Source organism: Vulpes lagopus, chromosome 10 (assembly GCF_018345385.1).
Source record: "Vulpes lagopus strain Blue_001 chromosome 10, ASM1834538v1, whole genome shotgun sequence".
NCBI lineage: Eukaryota > Metazoa > Chordata > Mammalia > Carnivora > Canidae > Vulpes > Vulpes lagopus.
Window position 1 is genome coordinate 24,231,866 of NC_054833.1, and position 16,070 is coordinate 24,247,935.

General features: G+C 38.6%; 1 protein-coding gene across 1 annotated transcript in view; it reads right to left on the bottom strand.

Annotated features, from left to right (window-relative positions):
- The window catches only part of LOC121500850 (basic proline-rich protein-like), a 31,368-nt gene extending 16,174 nt beyond the window's left edge, over nucleotides 1–15,194 (bottom strand). Inside the window, exon 1 of the mRNA XM_041772965.1 lies at nucleotides 15,020–15,194. Within this exon, the coding sequence (XP_041628899.1) occupies nucleotides 15,020–15,194 (175 nt within the window). The remainder of the gene's footprint in view (nucleotides 1–15,019) is intronic.
- Nucleotides 15,195–16,070: the final 876 nt, after the last annotated feature.

Consider the following 16,070-nt stretch of genomic DNA (forward strand, 5'->3'; position numbering starts at 1 on the left):
GCCCTCCATTTAGCACCCCAGCAGACTCCAGCAGGCACACTGGAGGACGGATCCAGGTTCCAGGGCCTCCTGAAAGGTGGAGATGTTTTGCTGACAGATTAGGACTGTTTTTGGAAAGAATATTTTCATTGGCATGATTAGCTGCCATCTAATTTTGCTGCCAGCTGCCAGGTGTTGTGGGAAGGGGAGAGATAAGGACGGTGGAAGAGAAATAGCTTGGACAACTAGAGGAGTTAAGTTTTCACATCTTTCACCATCCCAGCCTTAAAGTATAGCTTTTCTTTTAAGTCCTCATCTGCCTTGCTAGGTCAAAGTACTTTTTACTTTATATGAAAAATGCTTCCCAGGGGAAGTACTCTGACTCTGTTTCTGAAACTGATTAATGCTCTTAGTGTCCCCAAAGAGCCATTACTAAGTGTCTAAGTTACAGTTTCAGAGGAAATGGGATGTGTTTTTGAACCCATCTGAGATGGCTTCATGGAGGGTAAATCTCAAGTTGCATTTAAAAAAAGGAAAAGCCTGTGGTTTGGCCAAAAAGAATGAATTATATATTCTAGATCCATGTGTGGTGACTTGGTTTGGGGGGAAAAAAAAGATGCATAGGGGAAGGAATAGCAGGGAGGATGTTTTACCAAGTTTGCTTGCAGGAATAAAGCTCATCCAGTTAGAAGCAAAACAGGATTTATTACAGGATGCTTGTCGGGAAGACCGAAGAAACAGATTTCAAATTGGTCTTTTAAGAGCACTGCCCTCAGCCACCCTTCAGAACTAAAGAAGTTATTGCCTCTCGTCTAATTCAGCTGACATCAGCCACATTGGGAAATGGTGGCCACAGCTGGTAGCTCCAAAGCCATCCCGTCCGCCATGATCAGGACAGCTCTCCCGGTGGGTAGTTGGCACAATCAGGAAACTTCCGTGGGTAGAAAGCAGCTCGCACCAAAACCATGCTGAGCCTTCTGCAGTCCACACCAGCAGAAGAGCTCCCCTGGGCAGTGCTCTTCAGTAGCCCACGAAGCCAGGGAGTAGCCACTGCTCTCACAGACAAAGAGATGCCTCCATTACGAGGCTTGTCAGCAGAGATATTAGAAAGATTCCTTCCAAATCTTGCTTCTAAATAGTGGAGCCTAACTCATTACGCAACTCGAGATGCAAGAGAATTGAGAAGCTGCAGTAAAAACCCTAGTTTTCTAGTGTCTGAAATAGATAATGGCACAGGGAAGGATGGTGGCATGGATGCTGGTTGAGTCGAGTCGCAGTGCGTGTCACAGTTCTCCCCTTGGGCTACTCAACTCTCATTCATGCTCCTTTCCCTCTATTTAAACTTCAAAACATCAGTAATTCCTTGTGTAATTAAAGAGCTTATTTTGGGTTCTAGCCCAAGATGGTGACAGAGAAGACTCTTGAACTCCCCTACCCCGACGGACACCCTGAATGGGCAGCTATTCACCGAAAAATTTCCTCTGAAAGAAATCCAGAAACTGGTTGAGTGACTCCTACAAATTGGGTAAATGAAAAAATACCCGGATTGAAATGGACGGGAAATGCTGACACATACTCTTGCTGTAAACCCCACCCCTGACTGAGGGCTGTACAATCGGGATGGAACCGCCAACTCCCGGCTTCTCTGTGAGGAGTGAAAGATTTGGATCCGACTTCTAGCACCCGGAACTTTTAAAGCTCCCATCTTAGAGATGGGCCCCCAAACACCAAACTCTGCAAACCAGCGGGGCTTGTATCCACAAGACCCACAAGACTAAATAGCAAAACAATTGCAATTGCTATTAGCAAGACTAATAGCAAAGTTCTTTTTTAAAATATTTTTTTATTGAAGTTTGATTTGCCAACATATAGCATAACACCCAGTGCTCATCCTGTCAAGTGCCCCCCTCCGTGCCCATCACCCAGTCACCCTCACCCCCACCCACCTCCCCTTCCACCACCTCTAGTTCGTTTCCTAGAGTTTGGAGTCTCTCATGGTCTGTCTCCCTCTCTGATTTTCCCCACTCAGTTCCCCTCTTTTCCCCTATAATCCCTTTCATTATTTCTTATATTCCCCATACGAGTGAGACCATATGAAGATTGTCCTCCTCAGACTGACTTACTTCACTCAGCACAATACCCTCCAGTTCCAACCACGTTGAAGTAAATGGTGGGTGTTCGTCATTTCTGATGGCTGAGGAATATTCCATTGTATACATAGACCACATGTCCTTTATCCATTCATCTTTTGCAAACAAATAGTTCTTTTTTTGTAAGATTTTATTTATTTATTCATGAGAGACAAAGGGAAAGAGGCAGAGACATGGGCAGAGGGAGAAGCAGGCTTCCTGTGGGGAGCCTGATGCGGGGCTTGATCCCAGGATCCCGGGATCATGACCTGAGCCAAAGGCAGACGCTCAGCCACCGAGTCACCGGGGCGCTCCACAAACAAGCAGTTCTTAACAGGCTCTCAAAGACTCACCATGGCTCTTCAGCTCTTAGCCCAAAGCTCAATACAAAAGGAACAGACACAATGCCCAACTTCCAGTCTCCCTGAAAAGGGTTTATTTGGGTACATCAAGAGCTGCTGTCTGAGGATCAGGCTTCTAACTTGGCACACATCTAGGGGATGCCTGCCGTCTTCCCCAGACATCAGGGAAGCCCAAGGATGCTTCCTCAGCCTTTTCCCTCTAGCTCATTACAAATTGTTGGCTTCTTCCTGGGAGGAGCTGCCACCTAAGAGACGGGTCCCTGGACTAATGGCTCTCGTAGCCTGGGCCTTACATTCATGAGTCCCACAGCCCTGTAGCAAACAGAGAAGCAGTTACCTACTGCGTATACCCCCAGGGCTCAGGCCAGTGTTGCCCTGGGAGAGGTCTATCTGCATGCTTTCAGAACAGCTGCCTAGGAGTTCAGCTTCTCATCTGGCATGTGTCTAGGGGTGACCGAGGTTCTCCCTGGAGATCAGGGAAACCTGTGGATACCTCTACTGCCTTTTCCCTCTAGCCTGCTGCCAATTGTCAATACCTTCCTAGGAGGAGCTTGTACATACATCCCAAGGGATGGCTCCCTAGATCTCTTGGCTCTCAGTCATGGGGCTTGCATTCATGAGTCCCATAAAACTGTAGCAAACAAAGAAAAAGTTTTTAATGGGCACAGGATCCCCACTTCCCATAACCTTATACCTAAACCAAGTGCAGTAGGAGTAGGAAAATGCCCATCTCAGTTTCTCCCTGAGGAGGGCCTAATTACACTTTCCCAGCTGCTGTCTGAGGGCACGACTTCTTTAAAAAATGTTTTTCTGGTTTTATTCAGATATGATTTACATATAGCACTACATAGGTTTAATGATTTGACTTATATATATATATATATTGTAAAATGCTTACAATAAATTTAGTTAACATCCATCATCTCATACAAATACAAAAAAAAGAAAAAAAACCTTTAAGGATCTATTCTCTTAACACCTTTCAGATACACACCATACAGCAATGTAAACTATAGTAATCATATTGTACGTTACATCCCCACTACTTACCTATTTTTTTTATTTGAGAATAGTTGATACACAATATAATGTTAGTTTCAGGTGTAGAGCATAGAGATTCAACAAGTTATAAAGTCATAAAGTTATCCTATGCTCACCAGAATTATGGCTACATCTGTCACTACTACTTATTTATCTTATAACTGGAAGTTTGTACCTACTGACCACCTTTATGTAGTTCTCTCTCCCCCTAAGCCCCACCTCTGGTAACCACAAATTTTATCCCCTTTTTTATAAGTTTTATTTTGTTTGTTTAAACTCTGCATATAAATGATATCATATGGTATTTGTCTTTTTTTTTGTCTAACTTATTTCATTTAGGATAATGCCCTGAAGGTCCATCCAAGTTATTGCTACTGGTCTGCACGTGTATAGTTTCCTTTCCTTTTACTATTTTAGTTGCACAAGGAAAATACTTCAAAGCTGTTTTAATCCACATGTGTCAATTGCCCTGGGCCCTGGGTCCTGGGCTGATGGAACCTGTGACTAAAGTTCCCCTGAATCCTGCCATTGAAGCATTTTCCCTTCTGGAAGCTGTGGGCTGAATGCTGGACCATCTCATGCAGCCTCACCCTTTTCCTCCCCTGTGGCATTCCCTGTTTGGCTAACTGAGATGTTAAACCCATGAGCCTGCTTTCAGTTAAAGGGACCTTTATTTGTAGAGAACAGAAAGAAACATGTTGTGAAAATACTTTTGTCTCATGACCTTTACTAAATCCTGGAAAGTGAAGATATTGTAGGACTACAGAATGTAAGATTTATTTAAGAGACATGCTTGCCTTTCCCTAGGCATCTCTATGTCCTTGAAGCTGCCATGTGGTAGAGTCATAAATTAGTTCTGGGACCATCTTATTATCTGATTTCATTGGCTTAGGAATGTTCTCCATTCTAATGCTGAGCTGAGGGCATGACTTCTAATCAACCTGCATCTAGTTGCTGATTGTGATTTTTCCCTTTGGTATACCCTCAACACCAAAGACAGAGAAAGAAGCTTGGGCAATCGCAGAGGTTTCAGAGACACAAGAGCTCAAGCCAGGCTGATTGGCAAGGTTCATTTCCTACTTGAAACTGGTCTGTCAAGACTGGGAGAAATGGCTGTTATATCTAATGCACAGAAACCAACAGAAAGTAGCAAGGAGAATGAAGAAATAGAGGAATGTGTTCCAAATCAAAGAACAAGATACGACTAGAAAAAAAAAAACTTAAAAAAAGGATATAGTGATTTACCTGATAGAGTTCAAAATAATGATCATGAAGGTACTCAAATTCAGGAGAACAATGCATGAACAGAGTGAGAATTTCAACAAGGAGACAGAAAATACTAAAAAGCACCAAACAAATGATAGAGATGAAGAATTCAACTGAAAGACTCAATAGAGGGTTCAACAGCATCCCAGACCAAAAGGAAGAAAGGACCCATGAACTTGAAGACAAAGCAGTGGAATTCCTTCAATCAGAGGAGCAAAAAGTAAAAAGAAAAAAGTGAAGACAGCTTTGAGGGCTTAGGAGACACCACAAATAGACCAATGTACAGATTATAGGGATGCCAAAAGGAGAACAGAGAGAGACAAAGAGGAAGAAAGATTCTCAAAGAAGTAATGGCTGAAAGCTTTTCTTCCCTGAAGAAAGAAACAGAAATCCAGATAAGGAAGCCCAGAAGGTGCCAAATAAGATAAACCCCAAAAGACTCACATTGAGACATGTTATAGTTAAAATTATCAAAAAGCTAAAGAAAAACAACTTTAAAAGTAACTAAATTCTCCAGCCAAAACATGTAGAGTGAGTGAATGGATAAAAAGAAAAAAGACTCCATTATATATTGTTGGAGCACTGGGCGACTCAGATAGTGAAGCATCTGCCTTTGACTGAGGTCATGATCTCCAGGACCTGGGATCAAGTCCCATATCGGGCTCCCAGCTCAGTGGGAAGTCTACTTCTCCCACTCTTCTCCCTCTGCCTCTCCCCCTACCTGTGCTTTTTCTGCCTCTCCCTTTCTCTCTCAAATGAATAATAATAATAAAAGACTCAACTATATATTGTTAACAAGAGATTCACTTTTGCTCTAAGGATGTACAAAGACTGAATATGAAGGGTTGAGAAAAGATATTGTATTCAAATGGAAACCAAAAGAAAGTATAGCTGCAAGGGCAGCTATACTTACGGGACACAAAATAGACTTTAAGCCAGAGGCTGACACAAGAGACAAAGAAGGTCATTATATAATGATAAAGGGATCAATTAATCAAGAGGATATAACATTTGTAATTTTTTTAGTATAGTATTAGTTTCAAGTGTATAACATGGTAATTTGAACATTCTGTGCTCACCACAAGTGTAGCCACCATCTGTCCTCATACATCATTGTTACAATATTGACTGCATTCCTTATGCTGTGTCTTTTATTCCTGTGATTTATCATTCCATAACTGGAAGTCCGCATCTTCCACTGCTCGTCACCCACTTTCCACCCCTGCCCCCACCCCACCACATTCTTCCTCTCTGGCAACCATCAGTTTGTTCTCTGTATTTACAAGTCTGATTCTGCCTTTTTAAATTTTATTTATTTATTTTTTTAGATTACACATATGAAATCAATGGTATTTGTCATCTCATTCAGACTTATCTCATTTAACATAATACCCTCTAGTTCCATCTGTATGATCTCAAATGGCACAATCTCATCATTTTGTATTGCTGTATAATATTCCTGTGTGTGTGTGTGTCTGTGTGTGTACTTGTGCATACCACATTTTCTTTATCCATTTGTCTATTGATGGATAGTTGGGTTGCTTCCAAAAATTGGCTATTGTAAATAATACTGTACTAAGCAGGGATGCAGCTATCTTTCATATGTTTTCATTTTCTTTGAGTAAATAATAGTGGAATTCTTGGATTATATGGTATTTCTGTGTTTTTTTTTTTTGAGGAACCTCCACACTGTTTTTTAACATTTATAAATATTTATACATTCGACATAGTAGCACTGAAATACATATTAACTGAACTGATAGGAGAAATAGACAGCAATACATTAGTAGTAGGGAACTTCAATACCCCACTTTTAATAATGGGTAGATCATCCAGACAGAAAATTGAGAAGGAAACAATGGATTTAACAATACCTTGTACTAGACAGACATTTACAGAACATTCTAACGTCAGCAGCACAATACACATTGTCCTCAAGCACACATAGAACATTCTCTAAGATAAATCAAGTGTTAAGCCACAAAACAAATTTTAATGAATTTAAAAAGATTGAAATTATATCAAGTGTCTTTTCTGACAACAATGGCTTGAAACTAGAAATAAATTACAGGAAGAAAACTGAAAACATTCACAAATATGTTGAAATTAAAGAACATGCTCCTGAATAACTAATAGTCAAAGAAATCAAAGGGAAAATTAAAGAATATTCTGAGACAAATTAGAAAACACACATACCGAAACTTAGAGGATGCCACAAAAGCAATTTTAAAAGTTAAGCTTAGTTTTTAAAAGTTTTAATTTAAATTCTAGTTAGTTAAAACCTGTAATATTAGTTTTAGGCGTACAATATAGTGATTCAACATTTCCACTCATCACAAAGTGCACCCCTTAATCCCCATCACCTGTTTAATGCATCCCCCATTCTAGTAACTATCAATTTGGTCTCTATAGTTAAGAGTCTTTCTTGGTTTGCCTCTCTCTCTGTCTTCCCTTTATTTGTTTTGTTTCTTAAATTCCACATATGAGTGAAATCATATGGTATTTGTCTTTCTCTGACTGACGTTTTTATGACTTAGCATTATACTCACTAGCTCTATCCATGTCCTTGCAAATGACAAGATCTCATTTTTTTTACGGCTGAATAATATCCCATTATATATTTATCACATCTTCTTCATTGATGGACATTTGGCCTGTTTCCATAATCTGGCTATTGTAGATAATGCTGCTGTAAACACAGATGTGCACATGCCCCTTTGAGTTAGAGTTTTTGTGTTCTTTGGGTAAATACCTGGTAGTGTATTGCTGGATTATGGGCAGTTCTACTTTTTAGTTTTTGAGGAAACTACTGTTTTCCAGAGTGGCTGCACCAATTTGCATTCCCACCAACAGTGCACCAGTGTTCCCCATTCTCCACATCTTCACCAACAACTGTTGTTTCTTGTGTTGTTGATTTTAGCCATTCTGACAGGTATGAGATGATAGCTCACTGTTGTTCTAATTTGAACTTCCCCGATGATAAGTGATGTTGAGCATCTTTTCATGTGTCTGTTAGCTATCTGGATGTCTTCCTTGGAAAAATTGTTTAGTTATGTTTTCTGATCACTTTTAATTGGATTATTCATTTTTTGGGTATTGAGTTATATAAGCTCTTTATATGTTTTGAACACTAACTCTTTATTAGATGTCATTTGAAATATCTTCTGGTCAGAAAAGGTGCATGGTATGACTTCAATATTTTGGCATTTTTTGAGGCTTGTTTTGTGACCTAATTCGTGATCTATTCTAGAGAATGTCCCATGTGCACTTGAAAGAATGAGTATTCAGCTTTTTTTGTGATAGAATATTCTTAATAGATCTGTTAAGTCCATCTAGTCTAGTGTGTCATTCAAAGCTATCATTTCCTTGTTTCGTTTCTGTTTAGATAATCTGTCCATTGATGTAAGTGGGGGTAGTACAGACTTCTACTATTATTATATTATTATCAATTAGTTCCTTAATGTTTGTTATTAGTTTTTTCATGTATTTGGGTGCCCCCATATTGGGTGCATAAATATATATAATTGTTACATCTTCTTGTTGGATAGTCTCCCTCCCTTAAAAAATATTTTATTTACTCACTTTAGAGAGAGTGAGAGAGAACATGGAGAGGGGGAGGAAGGACAAGCAGACTCTGTGGTGAGCATGGAGTCCCATGTGGGGCTTGATCTTATGACCCCCAAATCATGACTTGAGCCAAAACCAAGATAGCTACTCAATCAACTAAGTCACTTAGTTGCCCCTGGGTTCTCCCCTTTATAGTGTCTTTCTTTGTCTCTTATCTATCTATCTATCTATCTATCTATCTATCTATCTATCTATCATCTATCTATTTATATCAAATTTTTGTTTAAATTCCAGTTAGTTAGCATATAGTATAATATTGATTTCAGCAGTAGAATTTAGTGATTCATCACTTATATATAACACCCAGTGCTCATCACAAGTGCCCTCAATACCCATCACCCATTTAGTTCATCCTCCTGCCTACCTCCCTTTCAGAAACCCTCAATTTGTTCCTTATAGTTAAAAGTCTTTTATATGGTTTGCCTCTCTCTTTCTTTTTCTGTCTTTCCCCTATGTTCAATTGTTTTGTTTCTTAAATTCCACATATGAGTGAAATCATATGATAATTGTCTTTCTCTGATTGACTTATTTTGTTTAGCATAATACCCTCTAGTTCCATCCATGTTATTGCAAACAGCAAGACTTCATTCCTTTTGATGACTGAGTACTATTCAGTTATATATATATATATATATATATATATATATATATATATATATATATAATTTATCAATTGATAGACATTTGAGCTCTTTCCATAATTTGGTTATTGTTGCATGTGCCTCTCTGAATCACTATGTTTGTATTCTTTGGGTAAGTGCCTAGTAGTGCAATTGCTGGGTAGTAGGATAATTCTATTTTTAGCTTTTCGAGGAACCTCCATGCTGTTTTCCAGAGTGGCTGAATCAATTTGTATTCCCGCCAACAGTGTAAGAGGGTTCCCCTTTCTCCACATCTGCACCAACATCAGTTGTTCTTGTGTTCTTGTTACAATTTTGTCTTAAAGTCTAATTTTCCTAATGTAAGTTTTTCTACTCCAGCTTTCATTTAACATCCATTTGTATAATAAATGTTCCTCCATCTCCTCACATAAATCTGTGGGTTCTTTAGGTCTAAAATGAGTCTCTTGTAGGCAGCATATAGATGGGTCTTGCTTTTTTTTTTTTTATTCATCATGACACCTTATGTCTTTTGATTGGAGCATTTAGTTCATTTACATTCCAAGTAATTATTGATAGATATATACTTATTGCTATTTTATTACTTGTCTTGTCATTGTTCCTGGAGATTTTTTTCTGATTCTTTCTTGTCTTTGTCACTTTTGGTCTATCTTTACCATAAAAAGAGTTCCCTTTAATATTTCTTGTTGAGCTGGTTTAGTGTCAGTAACTCCTTTAGTTTTTGTTTGTCTGGGAAACTCTTTATCTCTCCTTCTATTCTGAATGGTAGTCTTGCTGGATAGATTATTTTTGGCTGCATATGGTTCTCATTCAGTACTTTGAATATGTCATGTCATTTCTTCTGGCTTGCAAAATTTCTGTTGAGAAATATCCAGATAGCCTTATGGGTTTGCCTTGAAAGTTAAGGACTCCTCTGTCTTGCTGCTTTTATGTTTTTTTTCTTTATCACTGTATTTTGCAAAGTTGATTACAATATGTATTGGCCTGCTGTTATTGATTTTAATGGGAGGTCTCTGTGCCTACTGGATCTGGATGTCTGTGTACTTCCCCAGATTAGGTAATTTTCCAGTTATTATTTCTTGAAATAAATTTTCTGCCCCTCTTCTCTCTCTTTTTCTGGGACTCCTATAATACAAATGTTATTACACTGAGTTCTCTAAGTCTATTTTTGTGTTGCATAATTCTTCTCTTTTTGTTTAGCTTCATTACTTTCCATTATTTTGTCTTCTTAGTCACTAATTCACTCCTCTGCTTCTTCTAGCCTACTGTTTATTGTCTCTCTTCTTTCTTTCTTTTTTCTTCTTTTGACTTTATTTATTTATTTGAGAGAGCTTCTTTTGACTTTATTTATTTATTTGAGAGATTGAGAGAGAGAGAGAGAGAGAGAGAGAGAGAGAGAACACATTCGGGGGAGCAGAAGGGGAGGGAGAAGCAGACAAGTCAAATTTCTTGTGTTCTCCTCTCTCCCTCACCCTTCTTCATGACCATGGCTCCCTCCCCTGTACTGCACCCATGATCTGTTTCTCCCCAACCCATTCTTTGTGGTTTCAATGTGGCCTCTTCTCTCCCTCTAGTTGTGGAATTTATGTCAATCTTCATGTCAATTTCTAGTGTATTTATGATGATTTGATAGTTGTGTTTGTGGGTTAAGTGAACCTAGGATCCCTCTATTCCAGTGCCATCTTCCTCTCCTTATGCATAAAATCTAAATGGGAAATTTATAGGAATAAATGTCTACATAAAGAAAAAGAAAAATATCAAATAAATTGACATACCTTTACACTTCAAGGAATTTGGAAAGGAAGAACAAGCTAGGCCTCAAATTAGTAGAAGGACAGAAATAAAGGTAAGACCAGAAATAAATGAAACAGAGACTAAAAAGGCAATAGAAAAGGCCAATGAAACTATGAGCTATTTTTCTGAAAAAGGAAACAAAACAGACACACCTTTAGCTAGACACCAAGAAAGAAAGATAGAGAACTCAAATAAAATTATAAACAAAAGAGGCAATGTTACAATTGATACTGTAAAAATATAAAGTTCATAAAAGTCTACTATCAACAACCATACACCAACAACTTGTATGACAGAAGAAATGGATAAATTCCTAGAAACATACAACCAACCAAGACTGAATCATGAAGAAATAGAACATCTGAACAGATTTATTTCTAGTTAAAAGGTTGAATCATTATTCGGAAACTTCCCAACAAGCAAAAGTCCAGGGCCAGATGATTTCACTGGTGAATTTTACCAAATATTTAAAGACGAATTAATACCAATCCTTCTCAAACTATTCCAAAAAATAAAAGAGGAGGGAGCACTTCCAAAATCACTTTATGAGGCCAGCATTCCTCTTATATAAAAACCAGAAAAAAACACTATGAGGAAAAAAATATTACAGGCCAATATCCTGATGGATTTAGATGTAGATATCCTCAACAAAATACTAACAAAACAAATTCAAAAGTACATTAAAGCGATCATACACTATGATCAAGCAAGATTTATCCCTGGGGTGCAAGGATGGTTTAACACCTTCAAATCAATATGATACCCCACATTAACAAAAGGAAGGATAAAAAGAATAATATTACTTTTTTCCAAAAGTTACAGGAAAGCATTTGACAAAATTCAAGATCTTTTATGATAAAACTTGAAACAAATTTGGCATATAGTGAATGTACCTCAACATTAATAATAATAATAATAATAATAATAATAATAATAACGTATTGGGAGTCTTAGAAAGAGGAGTTAGCTGGAAAGAAGGAAATGGGAAGGAAGGAAGGAAGGAAACAAGGAATGAAAACCAAACATCCAAATCAGAAAGGAAGATGAAATATTGTCTCCATTTGCTAATGACATAATATTACATATAGAATTTACTAAAGATTCATCAAAACAAACAAACAAACAGAACTAATAAATAAATCCAGTAAAATAACAAGGTATAAAATCAATAAACAAAAATCAGTTGTGTTTCTATACACTAAAGACAAACTATCAAGAAAGAGAAAATAATAAAATGGTCTTATTTACGCTAGCACCAAAAAGAATCAAATACTTAGGAATAAATTTAATGAAGGAAGTGGCAGATCTCTATACAAAAAGCTATGACATTGATGAAAGAAATTGAAGAAGCCACAAATAAATGAAAAAATATTCCATGTTTGTGGATTGTAAACATTAATATTATCAAAATCTCCAAACTACCCAAAGTGACCTACAGATTCATCGCAAACTTTATCAAAATTCCGATGGCGGGATGCCTGGGTGGCTCAGTGGTTGAGCATCTGCTTTTGGCTCGGGGCGTGATCCCAGGGTACTGAGATTGAGTCTCGCATCCAGCTCCCTGCATGGAGCCTGCTTCTCCCTCTGCCTGTGTCTCTGCCTCTCTCTCTCTCTGTGTCTCTCATGAATACATAAATAAATAAAATCTTAATAAAAAATTCCAATGGCACTTTCCACAGGAAAAAAAATTCCTAAAATTTGTATGGATCCATAAAAGATGCCAAAGAGCCAATGCAATTTTAAGAAACAAGAACAAAACTGGGTGTATCACACTTCCTCTTTTCAAACTATATTACTCATCAAAACAGTATGGTACTGGCATAAAAGCAGATATATAGAATAGAGAGCTTAGAAATTAACTCATGCATTTTTGGTAATTAATTTAGCATGTAATATAGTCTCCTATAGCTGAAAACTAAAAAGCTGCATGCAAATAAATAAATAAATACTCTGATCTTATACCATATACAAAAGTCAATTCAAAATGAATTAAGACTTGAACATAAGAATTGAAACCATAAGACTTCTAGAAGAAAACATAAAAGGTAAAATTCTTGACACTGGTCTTGGCAATTATTTTTTTGATTCAGCACCAAAGGCAAAGGCAACAAAAGCAAAATGAACAAATAAGGTTACATGAAACTAAAGAGCTTCTGCACAACAAAAGAAAGCATCGACCAAGGGATAAGGGAGAAATGAAGAATGAAGTGGAAGAAAATATTTACAAATCACATATCTGGTAAAGGGTTAATATCCAAAATATATTAAAGAACTCATTAAAAAAAACCCACATGACCATCACCAAACAAAACAAAACAAAACAAAACAAAACACAAAGAAATCAGTCTGATTGAAAAAGGGAAAGAAGAGCTGAAAAGACATTTTTCCAAAAAAGACAAGTGAATGGCCAACAGGTACAGGAAAAGGTGCTCAAAATCACTAATGGTCAGGGAAATGGGAACCAAAATCACAATGAGATATCACCTCATCCTGATAGAACAGCTGACATTAAAAACACAGGAGATTAATGTTGCTAAGGATGGAAAAAAGGGAGCCCTGTCCACTGTTGGTAGGAATGCAAACTGGTTCAACCATTATGGAAAACAAGGAAGGAGAGTTTCAAAAAATTAAAGTTAGAACTACTTTTAGGTCCAGCAATCTCACTTCTGGGTATATATCTAAAGAAATTAACTACAAGGTCTTAAAGAGATATCTGCACTCCTATGTTCACTGTAGCATTATTCACAAGCTAAGATATGGGAACAACTTACATGTTCATCAACTGATAAACAGATAAAGAGGGTGATATATCTCAAATAGCAAAAGACAACTTGCTCCTCCTTGTATATCTATTGCTGCTAAATAGCCACAGATTTTGATAGCATTCTGGATTTGGAAATTAATATTTAACTACATATGAGTATACAATGCTAACCCATTTTCCGAATAACCTATTAGACCATCAACTTTGAGAGGAATCCAGGGAAAATTATGCAAACCAAGTGCAAGAAGCTCTACCACTTGGGCCTACAACAGGTAGTACTCGAAGTGATAACAGTAAATCAAGATACTAGTGGTGCTTGCAGAAATCCAAGAAAAATCACAGCTGAGGCTCTCTGTCCAATCATGCAAGTTTTTGGAAGGTGACAGCATCTCAGTACAGGAAAGAACATCATCCAGAAATAGGCCACATGTGCAATGTGATGGTTTGATGCATGTACACATTGTGGAAAGATTACCAAGATCAACATAATCAGCATATCCATCACTTCAGATGGTTAATTCTGTTTTTGTTTTGTTTTTTTTCCTTTCGGGGTAAGATCGGTTCTTTCCCCACCTTCTGCATTTATAGATGTAACTGCTGGAAACCCCTGATCACAAAATAAAGCTGATAGGAATGGAAAGGGGTTTGCGATAGTTCTATCAGTCAGTTTTTCCAATTCCTTCCTAGTTGTAGTTCCAAAATCATGTAGTATCTCCTTTTTCTTTCTCTCGCAGCACTATCCCTCTAACACGACGCATTCTTTGACAGTAGTGTAAGAGGTGAAGTTGTTAAACAGAACTTGTTATTACTCTCACAGCTTCACTTCATCACATACCTGAATTTAGAACGTTCCAGCACAGGTCAAAATACTCAGTTACGAAAGCCAAGCCTCACCTTTAACAGAAGATAACACGAGACAAGGGGAGATGGAAAAGCGGGAGGGATATAGTGTTGGTGAGTTATCAGGGAAGGCTTTTCCTGTGTTTGCTAAGCCCGGGACAGTCACCTGATTAAGTCTGGGAGAGCTGAGGGCCATTGCTTCCTGTTATAAATTGGGTGAAATGTGATTGTGCATTTAATGTGTCCTTGGGGCAAGAGTTTTTGGAAGAGGAGACTGTGGAAATAGATTCCTTTAAAATGACCTGTGTACCACCTGGACCCAGGAGTTGGAAAACCACTGAGATAAGGGATCTTTGGTTTTCATTCCTAAGGGTCCCGATAGGTTCTGCAACCCCTCCTGGTACCAATCACTGTATTGGTTAGGGTTTGGTTACAGAACAGAATCTACCCTCGGCGGTTTGAGCAGAGAGGGATTTCTTACAGGATATTAAGTAGCTCATAAAATCACGAGGGAAGGTGAACAAACAGGCTCTAGACCAAGCTCTCAGAAATGACTCCCATGGTCGCATGTAGCAAGGAGGCTGTGGCTCTTCCTACAGCACCAGCAGTCAGTCTGACACTTTAGGAAGTGCTGCATCAGCTGCTGCTCCAACTGTATTGCCATGGCCACGAGCCGGGTGGTGCGTAGCTTTCTAGTCATTGAGTGAAGGAAGGCAAGCTCCAGGAAAGGAGGCAAGCGGGGCGCCGGGGTGCATATGCACAGCAGCACCATGCTGGTAACACAGAGTTGGTGGGGAAGGTTGCCTAGTGGAGAAGGAAAGTAAAGGGCATCAGGGCCGTCAGCAAAAAAATCCAACCTGGGCAACAGACAGCCACAGCATGCTGAGTCCGCTGAGATGGCATCAAGATTTATTACTTTGATGACATTTGTTGAGCTTGTCACATTAGGTGGACGTGGCAAGTAGGCTGGACTAAGAGAAGAGGGTAAGTGTGTTGAGGCTTGCTTGGTTTGTGGAAGAAACACAATCAGAGGAGGGAAGGAGGGGGGCTTCCTAAAGGGTTTGGGCAGTTAACTCCCACCCCAGGACTCAGTGTACCCACTTTTACCCATAGAGGTGACTCAAATCCGGTGTGCCCGAAGCTATGTGTGTAGATACAGACCATGACAGCAGTCTGTGCCTGACCCTCTGGTTCCCTTCACACGTGAGAGTATTTTCTCTCCTTCGGTGTTTCCAAAGACCCTGTTTTATGCTTTATGTTTCTTCAAAGACTACAAGCACCATGAGGAAAGGACTTTGGTTTGTTTTCTCCACCACTGTATTCCTGGCACATGGATAAAATAATACCCTGTGAAGGGGATGCGCTGGACAGATTTTTATCGAATTAATGGATAAAATAATGAGCTCAGAAAAAGAACCCACACCCATTCGTAGGTTTGTGAGAAGGTTTTTCCCAGCGGCTGAGTAATAAATTGCCAGTTCCAATAACAGTTGTCATTGGAAGGTCATTTTAACCGAATCTGAGATCTAGAGAGTGGAGTATGGCGTCTGGATTACCTGACCCAAACCACCTGTGCCGGATATCAAAGTAAAAGGCGCAACAGCGTCATGTGACTTTGAAACTACAACCTCAATAGGGACAATTTAAT